The following is an 18,637-nucleotide window of genomic DNA, read 5'->3' as shown; positions in this document are numbered from 1 at the left end:
GGACCGGGATGGGGAGAGGCACGGCTGGGGCGGCCAATGTAAACTAAAACTGAAGTTCCCTCTGCCACCAGCCCTAATTCCACACCGGTGCCACCCTCCCGATTGCTCCCTAGCACTGTGAACCCGCCAGCAAGCCCGCTTCCCTCTCCCGGTTAAGTTTTGCACTAACAATTAACGCAGCAAGTTCAAGGCGAGTCACTGGGCTTTATTTACACCTCGTGTTTTCCTAAGTTTATTTTTGAACCAAACAATAATTTTACAGTTTAAGAAGAGCCATTAAACAAAGCCCTCGAGAGACCATGCTCAAGCCAGCGCAATGCTTCACATGCTTCTGACCCAGGAGGGACACGCGGTCATTGCAACTCTGCACAGCCTTGCTCGGCACGAGCCACTAACAGAGCCCAAGGGCTTGATTCAGGCTCGCCCCACACCACGTCGACCTGGCCAGAAGGGCTGTCAGTGGGTCAGAGACTTCCTGCCCTTCAGCATGCGCCGCAGGATGACCTCGATGCCACCCGGGGTGCTGATGCGCTTGATCCAGCCGTGGGTTCGTTTGCGCTTGCGGTTGTTGGGCTGGTACTCGTTACCACGCGCTTTGGTGCGGATCTGCTGGTGGTTCCAGGAGGACACGGGGCTGGGGCCGAGGCCTGTGGGCTTCAAGGGGAGGCAGCTTCTGAGAGGGAGCTCCAGGGGACTTGAGAGTACTGAGGCTGGTCGGAGCTGGAAAGAGCAGCCTGCTGCTTGCTGCAATAGTAAAAATCTTTGGGGAAAAAAAGAAAAAATACACGACAGGTAAGAAGAGCGAGACCGGCGCTGCCGCTGACAGGAAAATAAAGGGGTTCTTTGGAGCCATGAGGGCCGGGGCTGTCGCGGCCCAGGCCCCGCCGCCCCCCGGGTGTCACCACCCGCCGCCGTTACCTGCCGCCAACAGCCCGGGGCCAAAAGCAGCCTAGCGCCGCCATTGCCCTCCGCCCGTCCTGACAGCACCGTCCCCCGAACAACACCGCTCCCTATTGGCTGCCTGCGCACGGCCAATCGCGGCCGGCGGGGAGTGCGCATGCGCCGTGGCTGGGCGGGGCATAAGCGGCGGGCCGGAAGGGACGATGGGTGTTGTAGTCTTGGGGCGGGGTCGGGCGCGCCGCGCCGTTACCATGGCAACAGCCGCGGGGTACGGCCTGGGCCCGGGCCTGCGCAGCGCCGGGGCCTCCCGCGGCGGAGGAGGGGTCCGGCCCTGTCACACGCCACCAACAGCGCAAAAGCCGTCTGTAAAGGTTCATTTCTTCCTTGCCTGGACGGTTCTACCGGTGTCGGCTCTGGCATTTGGTGCGGCGGGAGAGCCAGGTGCGGCCCAGGGCCCTGCCACCACCGTGGCCCAGGGCCCTGCCACTGCCGCAGCCCTCCCTGCACGGCCTACCCGCTGTTCTTCTCACCACGGAGAGGGCTGCTCCCAAAATTGGCCCAACAAGCACTGGCATCCATTTCTGGAAGCCTCTGGCAGGCACTGTGGCTGGCTTAGTGGAGGGTAAACTGGCACCAGACTCTCTGCTCACCTTTGTCTGCTCATATATATGTGGATAGAGCACCAGCACCTAAGACATGCGAAGGCACCTACTGGGAGTTTCAGCCAATTCCTGTTCCCAAGCAGGCAAATGCGATTATCTGTGTTTTACAGAGCAGGAGGAGGAGGAGGAGGGCTGCCTGGGGGGGTCAGAGGGTGAGTCACCAGTAACCCATAAAGGCTCAGTCGTCCTCTGATCATTGAAAAAATCCTTCAGATGGCTTTTCTGGAGCCCAGCCCAGCTGTATTGCCAAGAGCAGGGACCAGCTCTGGGGGTTTTCTGCACTGGTTTGTTGTGTTCCCGCCAGAAGTCAGCCCGTCAGGATGGGGGGATGTGACTGCAGCCCTCCCAAACCCACACCCGTGCAAATAAACCCAAGAGACATTTGTGATTTTATCTTTGCCCTCCTGCCCCGGCCCGTGGGGTCTCCACATTCATGTTTTCGGTGCTGAGCTCTAACACGGTTGCGGCACCAACACGCTCGTGACCTCCAGGAAGCCACAAATACCAGAATGGCAAGAAAACAAGAAAATGTAAAAAAGGAACTCGGTAACTCATCCCGCTGGAAGGGGCAAAAAACTAGGGCGAGTCCTCCCGCTCCCCCAGCTCCTGGCAGGCTCCCTATGGGCGGGCAGAGGGGCTGCGCTGGGTCTTGCTTTGACTGGCAAGTCTCCTTGTCTGTCACGCCGAAAGCCCTCCTCTTTAGGAGGGATTTAAGGGGCTTTCTATGGCTATAGACTACAAGGACAAATAGCACCCCCAAACCCCAGAGCTCAGTTATGAAGCTGCTGGTGGGGAGAAGATGGAAGGAGAGATTTCAGGCTAAAGCAGATGAGCTGAGCTGAAGGCATTGCTCCATCCTTCCCACCAGACAGGCAAAAAAATTGTAATCGGAGGAGCTGAAAAGCTGAGCAGCCTGCCAGCGCTGGTACCCTGCATCCTGCACAGGCACCCACCGCCTCGGGCTTCTCTTCCTTTCCCCCTTTGCCTCCTGCAAGATTTAAGCCTTTCATTTGCAATCTCGACTCCTGACAACCCTTGTCAATAAATGAGGTGAGCATCCTCTTCTCTCTCTCTCTCTCTCTCTCTCTCCCTTTGTGCAGAGCACAAGCCGTGATGTAGGGCATGCCCTGAAGCAGAGGGGAGGAAGGTGCTCGGCACGGGGAGCAAAATAGCCACAAGATGTGTTTTTTTACAGCTGACGATGGGAAGGGATTTGAGAGGCTTTAGATGGGCTTGCAGGGAGCGAAGGAGAGATGGTAGCCTTGCAGCGGCACGTTATTGCTCGTGCTTAAATAACCCTGTTACATTCAGCGTGCTTTGAGTGCGGGGTTATAAAAAGCTGCTCAGCGATATAACTTAAGGGATGGCTTCTGTTGTGATGCAATTGCAGTAAATGATTGCTGGCTCTGACTGAAGCCCTGCTGTTGCTATGTGCGTGTCAAATCTGCTTGGATTTTTCGGTTGGAGATCGAGGGGGCACCTGCACGCATCGTTGCCCGGCGGAGGGGGCAGGGTTTTCTCCTTCTCCTGCCTCCTTGCAATGGTTTCTTCCAGCCTGCTGCTGGAGGATGTTTGCTGCCGGAGGAATCCAACCGGCTTTTCTGCGGCTATGCGGTGGGAGTAGGGGCAATCCTCTTGGAAATCTAGGATGTTTGGAAAACGGAGGAGGTTAAGTGGGATTTTGGTCGCAGAGGTCAGGCACAGGTTACTCCGCTGTGCGTTGCATAATCTTTTGTTTCTCAAGGTCTTCTTCCTTCCTAAAGAGACGTGTGGCAGGCAGCCAGCCACGGCTCCAGGCAGCCGTGTGTCTTACAGACGCTCTGCTTTTCCTCCCATGCCGTTTCTTGACTGGATTTGATTTGTCTGCGTCCTCGGCAAAGTCCCTGCCCGTGGATGGGGACCGGTCCTCCCCCCCCAGGGAAGGTGCGGGCTTCGGCTGCATCCCTGTCTGTGCTGAGGATCTCAGGGCTGCCTCCTTCGTTTTTCGTTTGTACCACTGATAAAGCCTTCCTGACCACTTGCTCCTGACTGTCCTGATAAAGCTGCTGTAATTGTATCAGGATGGGGAAGCCAGGCATAACAGAATAAATCCAGGTGTTTGCCACCAGCTGAAGTGGCTTTTTCACATTCCCCCTGAGGGAAGTTTACTTTGCAGCATAAACATTTTCTTGCATGTTTCTGAGATCGGTGCTTTAACAGACATTCTCTTTATGTGTTTTTTCAATGCTGCAGTTTCTCTACTTTGCAGAGTGTGAATGGGGGGGGGAGGTTGGGAAGAGAATAATAATATTTGCTCATTCCTCAGGAGTGTCGTGTATCATCATTAATACTCGTGAGCCCCGGAGGGAAGGGATTAGAGCTGAACAAATTATTATGGTAGGATGGATTCTGGCTGCAGCATATCTCATGCTCCTCTCTGGCACCTCTCCTCCAAGGATTTGCAAGGAATTAGCAGATATCAAGTCCCTGCTACTCCCTACGAGGGTCCAGGGCTCTGTGCAGGGAGGGGGATGGAGGTGCTGAGCTGTGATCAAGCTCGCTGGGTTATAGGGAGATTCATGGCCATCAGCTCAGGTGCTGACTCCTGCCTGCTGTGGTAAATGATGCTCTGGGCTCACTTATTGGGATGAAATGTTTACCAGGACTTCTCTCAGCAGGGACGGGCTCACTGCTGCCCTGGGGGCTGTCAAGGAGAAACACTCCTGCCCATAATTCAAGGTCTCCCCAGCGAGGACAGGACAGCAGGAGGAGATTTTTGTCATTCCCAGCACGCTGGACCTTTGGGACATCAGCTGTCCCCAGCACTGTGTGCAGGGACCCAGCAGGGACAGGACCACTGCGGGAGGCAGCACCAGGAGGCCGTTTGGGGCAGGGACCATCTCCTCTGCAGGCATGGCAAGGAAAGAGCCAGTGTGGCTAGCCCATCCTGGCATGGCCATGAGCGTGCCCATGCTGCAGTCATACCCCTGGGGCAGACGTGGTGTGAGCACTGCCCTGATACCCACCCCCCCCCCGAGGCTGTGTGCCAGCCCCATGGGCTCTGCGTCAGCCCTGTGTGCCTGCCTGTCACGCTACCCCACCAGGCTTTCCGTCCTCCACCCTGCCACAGCACATCTTGTCCCATTTTTCTCCAGCTGTGACATGGTGCCATCAAGTTGTATAAAATCAGAGTTGCTGCAGCCCAAAGTAGGTCAGTAAGTTGTTTTTCCCCAGCTGGGTTATTCATTGCAGCAGCAGGGAGGGTGAAGCCAGAGAACTCTGCATGGGTGCTCTGGGACTAGGTCTGGACCTGGGCAATAAATCATCCTCTTGGGATTAATCCTCAGCATCCCTCGAGCATCCCCTTTCTGCTGAGAGCGGTTTCCTGGGGGCAGCTGTGATTTTCAGGGTGACCACGATGTGGGTATCAGCTGGGGGCGATGCCATCCGCCTTCCCAAGTCTGTGCCGTGTCCTCGTGGGACACGGGGGCCGACAGCAGGTTCACACCGCGCCTGACTCATTGTTGTGCCTGGCCTTATGTAACCGGTGCCGAAATCTCGCTCTGGGGGGGGTGGTGGCAATGGAAGGTAGCCGGAATGGGGGTGGGGAGGGAAGCAGCTCATTGCCATGGTTACTGGCATCTTTGCAAAGTTCTTCGTATCCATCTGGTTTCATTTTCAGCCCTTTTCATCTCACGGAGGGAACATCCCTTGATGTTTCTGGCTGCAGCAGCCGGCGCGCTGGGTTAGAGGACACGTGTGGGAGGTGGGAGACGGGTGCACTTTGCCTCCCAGCCCCTGGGATGAAGCTTGACATTGAATCGAGTCGCTTAACCTCCCATCCCTCCGTTTCTCACCTAGCCACTGAATGGCTCGACTGGGACGCGCTCGCTGATGGGATTTGGGTGGTGTTTTCTCCATCTGATACCCAGCAGGGACTGCCACATCCCGGACCACGAGCTCCAGCCGGGGTGTATCCGAGCGGAGGAATCTCTGCTGAATTGCCCGTCTTGCAGCAGGATCTGGGCTTGTACCCAGAGCCAACGATGCTGGAGGGCGGCTCCGTGGCCCAAGCCTGGGCTCCTGGCTCTGCCTGCAGAGCTCCTGACCACCAGAGCCTTCCAGCAAATCAATTCTGGAAATGAACAGGATGAACTAATTGAGTTAATCCTGAGAAGTTAATCAATGTCGAGGCGGTTTAGCCAGAAGTCCTGTTTATAATCCATACAGAGATCATTAGTACCTTGCAAGATGGAGGCACAGCGCAAAGCCAGGCTTTACGGAAATCAGAGGCAGAAACACATCCAGGTCCCACAGGCCGAATGGTGGGAGGACCATACCCAGTGCAGGGGCAGGATGTGCCCTGCCAGCCGTGGGAAGAGCTTGCAGAGAGCCCGCAGTCGTGCTCATGGGGACAGTAAGGCTCAGGGTCTGCTTAGTTTCCCCTCTACCCCTGGGTTTTCCACCTGCCCCATCTCCCTGCTCAGCATTCCCAGGTCAGAGCCACTCGGGGATCAAAAGCAGCCCAAGCCTGGCACCGAGCTGGTGCTCAGAAGCGTGGCAAGAGCAGTGGCATGCCCATCCTGGTGCAAAGGCAGCTGGGCATCTTCCAGCCAGGGCTCCAGCCAGTCCGGTGCCCAGCTCCTCGGGCTCATCACCCATCTGGAAGTGTGGCTCCGCAGAGCAGGTCCCAATTTGGCTTCTCCTTGCCAGGGCTCTGAGACCTCATGCTCATCAGCTTGGATGGGTCCATTCCCAGAGCAGTGAAGGACACCCAGTGGGTGACGCAGCTGTTTAGCATGGTACTCAGCAACAGGGAGCTGCTGGAAAGCTCTGGGTGCTGCCAGATCCTGCATGGGTGTGCCTGTGTCCAGAAGAGAGATCACCAGTGCAAGCCCAGGCACCAGACTGCAGGCAGCTGAGGGCAAACCCTGCATCGGGGGGAGCCCCCGGGGGGCTCTCCAGCCAGTGGCGAAGAGAATGAGCGCCCAGGACCAGCTCTGCTGCATTTCCCGTCCCTACAATTCAGCACCCAGAGCCTCGCATGGTGTTTGCGTGGGAGTCGGGGCCACTGTCCCCGACAGCCGGGCGAGAATCAAAGGCTGGCTGCTGTCCTGAGAGCTGGCAGCACTCCCCAGATAAGCCGCTCCGGCTTTGCCAAGGGAACCGTTACCCAGGTCGCCTGCCTGGAGCAAACAGGCTGGTTTTTCCTGGGGAAGTCCATGAGCCGCATGTTGGGCTGCGGCCGGTGTGCCTGGGCTCCTCAGCGGCCAGCAGCTCATGGCAGAGCCCATCTCATTCGCAGGAGCGCACAGGGGCCAGGCTGGGCACGCTGGGGGCCACAGGGGTCTCTGAGGAGGGCGCAGCGTTGGCTTCCCTAGGCGCAGTGGACGTTAAAAGCTGCAGAGCGAGGCTGGCGCTCCCAGCCTGCCTCCATCCCTTGCTCGGTTTCGCATGGTCTGCCAGGAAAGCACCTGCAATCCTGCCCACTGCACTTGAAGGGGTTGTTCGAGCAGCTAAGGGGGCTGCTCCTGACAGTGCCACTGGGATTTAGACATTAAATTCCCCCCAGGAACACACTTTTCCTTCTCCCCTTCACAGGGGTCGTGGTCAGTGCCTGTAGCCACTGCTCAGGGGGCAGCCAGTGACCCTCCTGCAGGGACAGCCCCTCTGTGCAGTGCCTGCTCCGGCTCTCTTTGCCCATTGACATCAATAATTCACTGTGTTTAGCTTCATCAATAATAAACGTGCATCGGGCTGCCAGCCAGGGGAAGCAAGGACCTCCGCAGCCTCCTCCACAGCCACCTTCGGCATCACCGGGATGGTGTTGGGCTCTGGTCCCAGCACCAGCGCTCGCAGTGCCACCAGCCTTTCCTACCTTGCATCTGCCTTTGCTTGGGTCTGGCTTCACTCTCAGCCAGGTTTGGTGGTCCCGTCATCCGCAGTCCTCTCCCAAAGCCACATCTGAAAGAGCAAATGCCAAGGAACAAGCCTTGGGGACAGCAAGGACAATGCCACATCCCCCCAGCCCTTGTGGTGCTGGATAGGGACGTGGGGAGGGGTTTCCCACCCACCAAGTGGGTGCTGGGTCATTGCTCCCCCGCCTCCTGGTCCTCTTGCTATATTATTTTCAGCCTTGGTTTGTGGAGTGGCTTTAATTAAAACCTTCATCTCCCAACCCTGTAATTTCCATCTTTCACTATCTGTATCGGTGGTTTAGGCTAGAGATACATATATATATTTAATCAGTATAAATAATGCATTTTCATAGCTGAATCTTTCCTTAGCTCCATATTTGGTGCCAGAAATAGCATTTTCACTTCAAGCAGGCTTTTCTTTGCGTGTTCCTTCCCCTGGCCAGAGCAGATCCCTTCTCAGAGGCCCACAGCTGCATGCTGGGGACTGCACGGTTTGCAGCCACTTGAGTTCACCTCTGCTGGGCCAGTGTACACTGCACTGCCTCAACGACAGGGACGTGGCTCAGGCAAAGCTGGATGGGTAGAAGCCCACGTGCAGGTGGCTGAGGAGGGCTGTGCATTTGGGGAGCACCACGTTCACCCCCCAAAGCATCCCCAGAGCCCTCACTCGTGCTGCTGTGCCTTTGCCTGAGGCTGGCAGCAAAGCAGCAGGGGGGGCCGGGCTGTCCCTGGTCCCCTGTTCCACAACCAGGACCCCCAGCATGTCCCCGCTGGGTGCTGGAGCTGGTGACTAACCCGACTAACCCCACTTCTCCTGCCCCCACCTGTCGCCTTCGTTGCAGGGAGCATAATGCTGAACAGCATCACCGATGGGCTCCTCTGCTGCCTGATGGGCAAGACGACAAACGCCGTGGGGCCACTGGACAGCGTTGAGTCCAGCAACGGCTACAGCTTCATGGAGGTGAAGCCAGGGAGGATCCTGCGGATCAGGCACAGCACACCCCACCGCCCAGCCCCAGAGGGGCCTGAGGAAACCCAGCCTGGGGGGCCAGAGCGGGGCATGGTGCACTGCAAGCGCAAGATCACCGTCTACCGCAACGGGCAGCTGGTGATCGAGAACCTGGGGGACGCCGTCCGCTCTGAGATCCTGCACTGCCAGAACAGCTTGGGGGAACCCAACAGCACCATGGAGCTGGAGCTCTCTGACCTGGCTGGCCAAGCTCCTGCCCAGGGTCCTGCCGGCACGCCGGGCTGCGGCACACGGGAAGCAGCCGCTGCCCCCGGCAAGCGTCGGAAGCGTAAACCCAAGAAAGTCGTCAACATCGACTGCAAGAAGCAGATCACGAGCTGCAAAGGGACACACAGTGACGTGGTCCTCTTCTTCATCCACGGCGTGGGCGGCTCACTGGACATCTGGAAGGAGCAGCTGGACTTCTTTACCAAGCTGGGCTACGAAGTGGTGGCTCCTGACCTGGCCGGCCATGGCTGCAGCTCAGCTCCCCAAATTGCCGCCGCGTACACCTTCTATGCGCTGGCGGAGGACATGAGGGCTGTCTTCAAGCGCTACGCAAAGAAGAGGAATATCTTGATAGGACACTCATATGGGTAAGGGACCAGGGGGTCCCAGGAGGGAAGGGATAGATTCACACACCCCCCATCCTCTCAGCAGCAAATGCCCAACAAATCCTGCGCTTCAGGGGCAGGGGTTTCCTGTTCTGGGTTTATCCTTCAGCTCTGATCTCCTACATCCTCTTGGGGTGTGCATTCCTGGGTCCAGCTAATCCCAGGGCCCATCCTCCAGCAGGGAAGCTGGCAACACACAGCCTATAAATAGAGTAAGCCCAAGAAAGTCAATTAGGTGGAGACTAAGCAGTGCAGAGAGCAGCCCTGGGAGGAGAGGGAGCTAGAGATGGGCTCCAAGCCAGGATTAGATCAGAAGGACAAGGCTGGTCCAGGCTGGTGAGCACCCGAGTGGGTCCAAGCACCCTGCTTTGGTCTGCACGGGAGTGAAATCCCGAGCTGAACTCCTCTTCCAGGGCTCTGCAGGGCACCTGCTGTAGTTACCCTGCTCTAGAAAGGGGGAGCAGGGGTCAAACAAGGGGGCATAGCCTGGGATGCAGCCATGGATCCTTGAAATCTGCCTTGGGATGCAGCACTCTCAGGTGCCATGGGGTTGGAGCATGGCCCCCATGTCTGTCTCTCCCCACAGGGTGTCCTTCTGCACCTTCCTTGCCCACGAGTACCCAGACCTGGTCCATAAAGTGATCATGATCAACGGAGGGGGCCCGACAGCGCTGGAGCCCAGCCTCTGCTCCATCTTCAACATGCCCACCTGCGTCTTGCATTGCCTGTCCCCGTGCCTGGCCTGGAGCTTCCTCAAGTGAGTGGCCATCCCGGCACCGCGGCGCTGGGAAGGGTTGGAAGGTCCCCAGCCAACCTGGCTTCCAGCCACCACGGGCAGGGACACGGTGTCCTGCCAGCGGCATCCCCCATGCTCCTGTCCCCCTGATGCTGAGCGCTGGGCTGGGCTAACCCTCTGCCTGTGCCGGCTCCATCCCGCAGGGCTGGCTTCGCTCGCCAGGGTGCCAAAGAGAAGCAGCTGCTGAAGGAAGGCAATGCCTTCAACGTGTCCTCCTTTGTGCTGCGTGCCATGATGAGCGGCCAATACTGGCCGGAGGGCGACGAGGTTTACCACGCGGAGCTGGCTGTGCCTGTGCTCCTTGTGCACGGCATGCACGACAAGTTCGTCCCGGTGGAGGAGGACCAGCGCATGGCTGAGGTACGGCACCGAGTGGGGCTGGGTGAGGGCTGGGGTCTGCCTGCCGGCACGCAGCAATGCAGGCAGGGGGCTCGTCCCAGCACTGACACCTGCCACTGCCACCGTCTCCCTCCAGATCCTGCTGATTGCCTTCCTGAAGGTGATTGACGAGGGCAGCCACATGGTGATGATGGAGTGTCCTGAGACGGTGAACACGCTGCTCCACGAGTTCGTCCTGTGGGAGCCCGAGACACCAGCTGGGGACGGGCAAGGGGAGAAGAAATAAGGCGGCGGGACATGGTGACCGGGCTGCTCCGATGGGAGAGATGTTTCGGAGCGGAGAGGGGTTTGCGAGAGCGGAGGGGTGCGGCAGAGGCTGCCCTCGCCGGGAGCTCAGCTGATTTTCTTTCCCGGCCGCATCAGAGGCTGGTGGTGGAGCACGGAGGCTCCCCCAGGCAGGGGTGTGCAGGGTCGGCAGTAGGAACATGGCAGACCTGGTCCCCATCCCCTTGGGGACGGCATGGCAGCCGCTGGAGCGTCTTCATCCTGTTTCTTTGTAGTATTATTTTCCTCATGCAGCGACCCCCCGGGGACGGAGAGAGGGCGACTGCAGGGAGACTGGTCCCACTTGCAGCAAAATGGGAAGAACTCAGAGGGCTTCCTTCAGGGAGAGCACATCAGCTCTGGCACCTTCCCGGCCAGGGCTAGAGGAGCTGAGCTGGGATAGCTTTAAGGGGAAACCAAAGGCTCCTTGGCCTCAGCAGTGGGATTCGCCTGAGCCCCCACGGTGCCTCGCCCGAGCCATCGGCAGGGCTGGGAGGATGAGACCCCCATGCCCTGGCCTCCAGGGGTTATTCCCAGCAGCCGTGCGTGTGGCGCTGAGCAGCTCCCACTTGGCACTGAGGAGGGTCTGCATGGCTCATCTCTGCCCGGCCAGGAGATGAGGACAAGGAGGTGACCTGCTCCTGTGGACATGGCCAGAAGGACCGCCAGCTCCCCCACCATGGTGGGACTGGCATGGCTGTGATGAAGAAGACAAGCCAAACTTGAGCTCTCCTGTGGTCCCGCGGTCCCCCGGTGCCACCGTCTGTGCAGTCATGTCCCCAGCCACCATTGCTTTAGGTACTGCAGCACTGGCTTCTGTGGAGCCCCCTGCTCCCCCTCCTGCTGCCACATCTTCAAGATGCTCGGAGCCATCACCACCACATAGCGACTCCTGCAGCATCTGATCCGTTCGCCCTTCCCAGCTTCTAGCTCCTCCATGATTCTGGGACCTACCACCCCCTCCCGGACCACATGCCCACTGGGATCACACTCATCCCTCAAGGGACCAGCAATACACTGTGCCATTGCCGCTGTGTCCGTCCTTGCTGATGACTCCTGTACAGATCCACGGGGTCTCAGAGCAACACAGGAGCAACGAAGCCAGCCGCAACTGCCTGATCCCAACAGACAACAGCTCGTTACCTGCTGACACCGTTCTGTACTCAACCCACCAGTCTCAACATCTCCTCCCCTCCGCGCTTTGCATCCTGCTGCCCGGAGCCAGGCAGGAGCGAGAAGGTACATGAGAAGTGTCGAGCGCGGACCTGGGCTCTGTCACAGGGTCTGGGGGCTCTCAGCCATGCCGGGATGGGTGGGAGCCCAAGCGAGCCAGGAGGATGTTGTGCTTGGGGGATGGTCCCAGCCTCCCCACTACCCAAAGAGCGGAGCCACTCCCTGCTTTGTTTCCCTCTTATTTCCCCCCATCTAAACCAAAGAAATAGCCAGTCCCACAGAAACCTCACCCTCGGTCCCCGTCCCACCCAGCCCCTCTTCACCCTGACCAGCGCTGGCAGCACACCGAGGCACCCCAGGTTGGCTCGAGGGGCTCCTGGCTGGGCAGGGCTGCTCCAACCGGAGCTGGCACCCACCGGCAGCGCGCCTTCCTCGAGGCTGAGCCCATCGTTCTCCCCAAACTGAGTGAGGTAGGAGAGGAAGGGTCCTTCAGAGTCAGCCCTGGCATGATGGGGACCCTGTGTGATGAGTGTCCCCAGGCAGCCCTGCTCCGTTGGGACAGAGCTGTCCCTCTGCCGGTGCCCGCCTCTGCCCGCTGCTGCCGCAACCTGTCTCATAATGAGAATTTTAATGACCCTGGATTTAAATTGTTTCCACGAGCCTTCCTCTGCAACATCCCTCCCACTGCATCCTGGCCAGGGGAGACCCCGCAGCACGGCCAGGGTCTGCAGTGAGGGTACCCAGAAATGTCACCATACCCCAAAACACGGCTCTGCCCCCGCCGTGACCCCCCCAGCCGGCTCCAGGCTACTGTTGGTGCCTGGCTGCGGGCCACAGCTCTTCAACTTCTGTTTGCCACGGAGTCTGTGCCGCTTGTACCCACATCGCTTGTGCTAAAGCCAAGGCAAACCACACACCGTAACCCTGCTGCTGAGCCACACGCCGTGTTAGTGCCATTTCATACAGTAAAGCCGTGTTATATTCTCAGCCGCGTCCGACTTTATGATGGGAGAGATGTGCCGGGCGTGGGGAGACATCCGTGTGTCCGTGCACCCGGGTACACACTGGGGTGCAGCGAGGCTGTCTGAGGAGCAGGGCAGAGTGGGGAAGCAAAGTCAGAAATCACAGGCAGCTTAGATTTCTTAGCCAAAAAAAAAAAAAAAAAAAAAAAAAAGTCCCGCAGCGATTTATTCGTAGAAAAATAGAGAAATTCTCGCCAGTGTTTGTGACATAAAACCCGTACCTAGAGCACAGCCACCTCCTCAGCCAGGGCAGAGGGGAGGTGCAGGCAGGGGGTGCCCCCCCAGCACCTGGCACAGCATTCCTCAGCACCCCAGGGTGCTCAGCGCCCACCCTGGATGTCTGCTGGTCGGAGCTGCCGCTCGCCCTCAGCCAGGAAGATGCGCATGACCCTGTGCAGCATGTGAACACCCAGGCGCCTGCGCCGCTCCGCCGGCCAGCTCGCCACCGTGCCATAGCAGTGCCCCTTCCTCTGGTTGGTGATGGTTTGCAGCCCTGCAGGGATCGGGTCAGCGCCCACAGTCCTGCCCCCCCTGTTCCCCATCAGCACCCACAGCGATGGAGGCAGCCCCGTGCCCCCCACCAGCACCCACTTCCAAGCAGATTTCCCACAGGACGTGGGGGTTTGGGGCATCGTGTCCAGACCCTGCACTGACAACCAGGGACCCCAAAGTCCCCGTGTGCCCCAGGACAGGCTGCAGCCCCCCAACTCCTGCATGGGGTGGGGGAGAGGGATGCAGGGAGTGGGAGCAGTAGCAGAACTGAAGCTGGGGGCTGCGGCAGCACCACCTTCCCCCCAGCCCCGCTCACCCAGAGCCTCCACGAGGCAGCTCTCCCGCGTGTAAGCCTCCACTGGCAGCGTGCTCTGGAAGCAGTGCACCGAGATGACACCCTGCCCTCTCGCCCAGATCTCCAGGATGCGCCGCACCTTGGGGCAGCCCTACAGGACAGCAGACACTGTCACCACAGACCCCAGACCCCCAACACAGTCCCCTGAGCCCAACACCATGGCCTCAGCACACACACACACCCCCACACACACACCCCCCGAGCCCATCCTACCTTCTGTGTCCCAGCACGGTGCTGGCTCAGTGCCTCGGTGAGGTGACAGTATGGCCGAGCACGTGTCCCCTTGCCCACGTAGAAAATGGCTTTGACAAAGGTCCTGAAGCACTCAGCTGGGCTCAGGTGGTGGGAGCGGAGTGGCAGGTTCTGGGTGGTCCTGGGGGTGCCAACCCCCACCTTTGGGGCTTGTCGCTTCCCAGGGGTCCCTGTTTGGACCCACCTGGCATGGGGGATGCGTGGGGGAGCAGCGTGGCCTTACCTGGGGTCAAGAAGGAGGTAGTTGAAGCTGGACTTGACCAGCCCTTCCCGCCAGTGCCAGCGCTGGTCGGAGCAGTCAAACTGCTGGGCCAGCACCAGCTCATCCTGGGCACAGTCGGGGATGCGGCCGGTCCGCAGGGCAGCTGCCAGCTCGGGGCTGTGCCCTGGAGCGGCCGTGCTAGCATCGGGGAGCACTGTGAGCCCCACACCAGCACCATGGGGACCGGACAACCAGGCTGGGGGGGATCCCTGGGACTCCCCTGCTGGCCTCCCCTGGTGTCCCTTCACCAGCTTCTCCAGCCGCCGCAGGTACAGCCACCTGGTGAGCTCCGTGACGGGCCCCGGGTTGTCCCCCAGCGCCCGCAGCCGCCGGCGGAGACCTTCATCTGAGAGGGGCCGCAGTGGTGCCATGCACACTCGCCCATCCTGGACCACGGTGTCCCCAGGGCTGGTGGTGGCCTCTGTGCCAGGACTGTGCCGCTCGGTGGGTGCCTGTCCCCGCTCCTCATCCTCAAGATGCTCCTTGGAGCAGTGGGTGCTGCAGCCAGCGGGCGAGAGTGGCACAGCTGGGCCCCCTGGCTCCACCGCAGTGCTGCCTGGCAGCTGTGGGGCCAGGGGGCGGCTGAAGCTTCTGTGGGGCCACGGGGGCTGGTGTGTCCCCAAGGGTGAGGGGTCCTGCCACCCAGAGCCAGCCTCCAGCACCCCAGGGTTGGGGGTCCTAGAGGCACAAGGGAAGCCCTGAGCATCTGATGGAGAGTCCTGGGGGTGCCCGTGACCCCCAGGGACCAGCAGGACCGTGGGGCTGGAGCCAGGGGAGGCCTGAGCATCTGATGGAGAGTCCTGGGGGTGCCTGTGACCCCCAGGGACCAGCGGGACCGTGGGGCTGGAGCCAGGCGAGTTGCTGGCCCCCAGGGATGAGCTGGGCTGGCTAGGGGCTCTGGGGAGGATCTCAGTGTCATCCAAAGAGCCTGTCCCCTCTCCATCCCTGCTGGACATGTCCTCTCCCTGCGGGTTGATGCAGCACCCTGGGGTGGTGCCAGGGTCCCTGGGGACAGCCCGGGGTGCTCTGAGCCTGGGGGGCCACCGGGGCATCTCCAGTGTCTCTTGGAAGAGGGAGGAGGAGGAGGAGGAGGACGAGGAGGAGGAGGAGGTGGCGGCTTTGAGCCGTGCTGCAGAAGCCTGGAGGCGGCTTTTTGTTCTGGGGGTGAAGTGGCAGCGCCGGAGGGTGACATCCTCAGCGGTGAGACTAGCCGGGCTGCAAAGGGGTCCTGGGGCATGGGGGGGGGAGCCCCGGAGGCTGCACCCCTGGAGCTGGGCAAGCAGCTCCCCTACATCACCCACGTCTGAGCCATCCTCACAAGGGGCTGCCCTTAAGCCTCCTGCAAAATTCCCCACACTTGGGGGGCTGGCAGGGGGCAGCTCCTCGGCAGCAGCTGCAGTTGGGGAGTGGGCTTCACCCAGCTCTGGTGCCTTGGGCTGGGGGGAGCAGCAGTGCCGAGCCCCTGGGCATCCCCCGTCCTCGCTGGGCTCCAGGGTCTCCAGGGCACTGACAAAGCGCTCACTGGCACTGCTGCTGTCCCCAAGGCTGCTGTGGTCCCTGTCCCCCACCTCCGGCACTGCCACCCCCCAGGCCGGTGCAACTGGGGTGGCGATACCCATCCCTGGTCCCCAGCGGTGCTGAGCCACAGCACCCAGGATGTCACCGTCCCCGGGGCCCCAGCACACCACAGAGTGGCTACTCTGACCACCACGGAGCAGGGGAGCCCGGGGGGGTGCCCTGTGTCCCCCCAGGACCCCACTGCAGTGCTGGGGGGAGCTCAGGGACCCACCTGGACCAAACTCTTGCTGGCGAGAGGGACGGGGGCTGTCCCCCGCACCAGGCTTGGGGACAGCCCAGGGGGGACCCCCCATCCTTCCCCCCATGATTCGGCTCTGGGATCCCTCCCCGAGCTCATCCCCGGCAGAGAGCAGCGTGCTGGAGGCGAGGGGCTGCGGGGGGAGAGCTGAGCCCCCCAGGTCCACTTGGGGCCATGGAGCAGGGGAGGGGACGGAGGGGGATGGGGGTTCGAGGGGACAGCCCCGTGGGAACGGGGGCTCCCCCAGACCACCGCTGCCCCCCAGCTCCAGCTCCTCCAGCCAGGACCTGTGGGTGCTGCTGAGGGGCCCAGAGGAGCCACTGTCTTCAGTGCCGTCTTCAGTCAGGAAGGACAGGGACCACCCAGGCCCCCCTGGGTCTGGGGGCACAGACTGGAGTCAGGGGAGCCAGGTCAGCCCCCCGACACCAGCCCTGGTGAAGGGGGCACCCCGAGGACCTCACCTTCCTCAGGGGGCCACCCCCGGGCACGCTGCGAGTCCCACGGGATCCAAGCCAGGTCAGCGGCTTGTTTGCCATCCTGCGGGAGGGGACATCGCTGTCACCACTGCCAGAGCCACCACAGGGGGACGCAGCCCTGCCAGGGCCACCACGGGGGGGCGCAGCCCTGCCAGGGCCAGGCAAGCACCCACTGCTCCCCCAGCCCACTGATGAGGGTCCCAGCACAGCAGCACCCCAAGGTGCTGTCCCTGTCCCCAGGACCGTCCCCACCAACCTGGCCTTGGAGCTCCAGGCCCCCCTGTTTCTTCTGCAGGAGCCTGTGGCACCTGTGCCCCCCCCCAGGATGCGGTGACGTGTGGCATCAGCCCCTAGGCCAACCTGGAGCAGGAGGGGGGCTTCACCGTGAGCCCCACCACCACCCCCCCAGCTCAGCCAGGTCAAGGTCACGGTCCGTGGGTCAGGGGCACAGCCGTCCCCTTGGGGTCACGCGAGGGCCACCAGCCCCACACCTGGCTGCTCAGGCACGGGGGGGGCGCTGGGGACCCCACCGTGGGGTGGCAGCTGCCCTCGAGTCAGTCCCAGCGTGGGGCTGTCCAGCGCCTCCCCCCCCCCCCCCCGGGAGACACACACAGGGGCACCCAAAGCGCCCACTCCCCGCCGGGTGCAGTGCCAGGGGCTCCCCCTCCCCACCGATCCCCCCCGGGGCAGCGCATGCAGGGGTACCCTTAAGCAGACACCCCACCGCACCGCACCCCGCGTTGCAGCACGTGCAACGCGCCCCCCGCCCGGTGCAACGCCGGTATCGCAGAGTCCCCGCCCGTGCAAAGCGCCTCCCACGCCGGTGCAAGGCTGCGCCCGATGCCCCCCGCCCCGGTGCCCGCCCCCCCCCGCCCGTGCAATGTCCCCGCCGCCTCCCCGGTGCAATGCCGGTCTGGTACCCGTGCCCCGCCCCGTGCAAGGAGATGTCCTGCCCGGTGCAATGTCCCCGTGTCCCCCCGGTACGATGCCGGTGGCTTCCCGCGTGGTGTTCCAGTCCCGGTCACACCCCGGTCAATGCCGGTCCGGTGCCAATCCCCACCCCTCCCCCAGCGCGATGTTCCCCCCCCCCCCCCCCCCGCCAGTGCAATGCGTCCGTGTACCCCCCCGGTGCAACACCGGTACCTTCCCCCGGTGCAACGTTGCCGCCCCGTTCTTCCCCCGCCGGTGCAATGCCGGTGCCCGCCCCCCCGGTGCAATGTCCCCATTCCCCGCCCCCCCCCCGGTGCAGTGCCGGTGCCCCCCCCGATGCAATGTCTCCATTCCCCCCCCCCCCCCCCGGTGCAGTGCCGGTGCCCCCCCCCGGTGCAATGTCCCCATTTCCCCCCCACCCGGTGCAGTGCCGGTGCCCCCCCGGTGCAATGTCCCCATTTCCCCCCCCACCCGGTGCAGTGCCGGTGCCCCCGCCCACGGTGGAATGTCCCCGTTGTACCCGCCCCCCACCGGTTCATGCCCCCTTACGGCTCGCGCCACGCCGCTCAAGCCGCCCCGCGCATGCGCACTGCGCAGCGCCTGTTTGAACCCCCCGCGCACAAGCCACCCCACCGCTCATTGGCTGGCGAGGCGGCCAATAGGAGCCGACTGAGGGCAACCACGCCCACCCAGCCGGCTGCGACCGCGGCTGGAGGGGCTGGGCCGGAGCTCCCAGTGCCACGCCACAGCGCCACCCAGCGGCCCACACCGGCACCGCCCAGGGTCCTGCACCAGCGCCTCCCAGTAACCACACCAGCACCTCCCAGTGGCTGGCACCAGCATCACCCAGTAATCACGCACCAGTGCTCCCAGTGCCCGGCACCAGCATTGCCCAATGCCACCCAGTAACTGCACCAGCATCTCCCAATACCCAGCACCGGCACCTCCCAATGTCCTGCACCAGCATCTTTCAGTGCCTCCCAGTAACCCCACCAGCATCTCCCGGTGCCTGGCACCAGCACCCCCTCAGTGTCCTGCACCAGCACCTCCCAGTGTCCTACAGCAGCAGCCTGGCATCAGCACCTCCCAGTAACCACATCAGTGTTCCCAGTGCCCAGCACCTCCCAGTGCCCATCCCTGCTGCAGTGGGGGAGCCCCAGCACGGCCTAGCACCCGCAGGTGCCCCTCGGCTCCCCACGCCAGCACTGCAGGGCACAACGGGCACAGGACCCCCAGCCCCACAGCCATGGGGGCGGGCATGGGGCTGACACCCCCACACACACACCCATTTCCAACCCCGGTGCAGGATCCACATCAC

The 18,637-nt window shown here is 61.7% G+C and overlaps 3 protein-coding genes across 4 annotated transcripts; 1 reads left to right on the top strand and 2 right to left on the bottom strand.

The window, feature by feature from the left end:
* Window positions 1-184: 184 nt before the first annotated feature.
* Window positions 185-1,033, bottom strand: MRPL34 (mitochondrial ribosomal protein L34). The gene is made up of 2 exons (XM_037383625.1): window positions 919-1,033; window positions 185-760 (listed from the first exon to the last, which is right to left on the bottom strand). The coding sequence occupies exons 1-2, from the start codon at window positions 960-962 to the stop codon at window positions 457-459; spliced, it is 348 nt and encodes a 115-aa protein (XP_037239522.1). The 5' UTR covers window positions 963-1,033; the 3' UTR covers window positions 185-456.
* Window positions 1,034-2,272: 1,239 nt separating this feature from the next.
* ABHD8 (abhydrolase domain containing 8) lies at window positions 2,273-12,701 on the top strand. Its single transcript, XM_037383576.1, has 5 exons — window positions 2,273-2,612; window positions 8,302-9,064; window positions 9,669-9,839; window positions 10,022-10,238; window positions 10,354-12,701. The coding sequence occupies exons 2-5, from the start codon at window positions 8,310-8,312 to the stop codon at window positions 10,501-10,503; spliced, it is 1,293 nt and encodes a 430-aa protein (XP_037239473.1). The 5' UTR covers window positions 2,273-2,612; window positions 8,302-8,309; the 3' UTR covers window positions 10,504-12,701.
* A 180-nt stretch (window positions 12,702-12,881) lies between these two features.
* Window positions 12,882-17,047, bottom strand: ANKLE1 (ankyrin repeat and LEM domain containing 1). Of its 2 annotated transcripts, XM_037383533.1 has the most exons (6): window positions 16,646-17,047; window positions 16,375-16,450; window positions 14,059-16,291; window positions 13,797-13,956; window positions 13,545-13,674; window positions 12,882-13,229 (listed from the first exon to the last, which is right to left on the bottom strand). In XM_037383533.1, the coding sequence occupies exons 3-6, from the start codon at window positions 15,978-15,980 to the stop codon at window positions 13,057-13,059; spliced, it is 2,385 nt and encodes a 794-aa protein (XP_037239430.1). In that variant the 5' UTR covers window positions 15,981-16,291; window positions 16,375-16,450; window positions 16,646-17,047; the 3' UTR covers window positions 12,882-13,056. The 2 variants fall into 2 exon arrangements, with proteins under 2 accessions (XP_037239430.1, XP_037239431.1); XM_037383534.1 differs by having other exon boundaries at window positions 14,059-16,450.
* Between the last annotated feature and the right edge of the window lie 1,590 nt (window positions 17,048-18,637).

The sequence above is a fragment of the Falco rusticolus genome, chromosome 4 (genome assembly GCF_015220075.1).
Source record: "Falco rusticolus isolate bFalRus1 chromosome 4, bFalRus1.pri, whole genome shotgun sequence".
Taxonomy (NCBI): domain Eukaryota; kingdom Metazoa; phylum Chordata; class Aves; order Falconiformes; family Falconidae; genus Falco; species Falco rusticolus.
The sequence above is the reverse complement of the archived record's forward strand: the minus strand, read 5'-3'. Positions and strand labels throughout refer to the sequence as shown.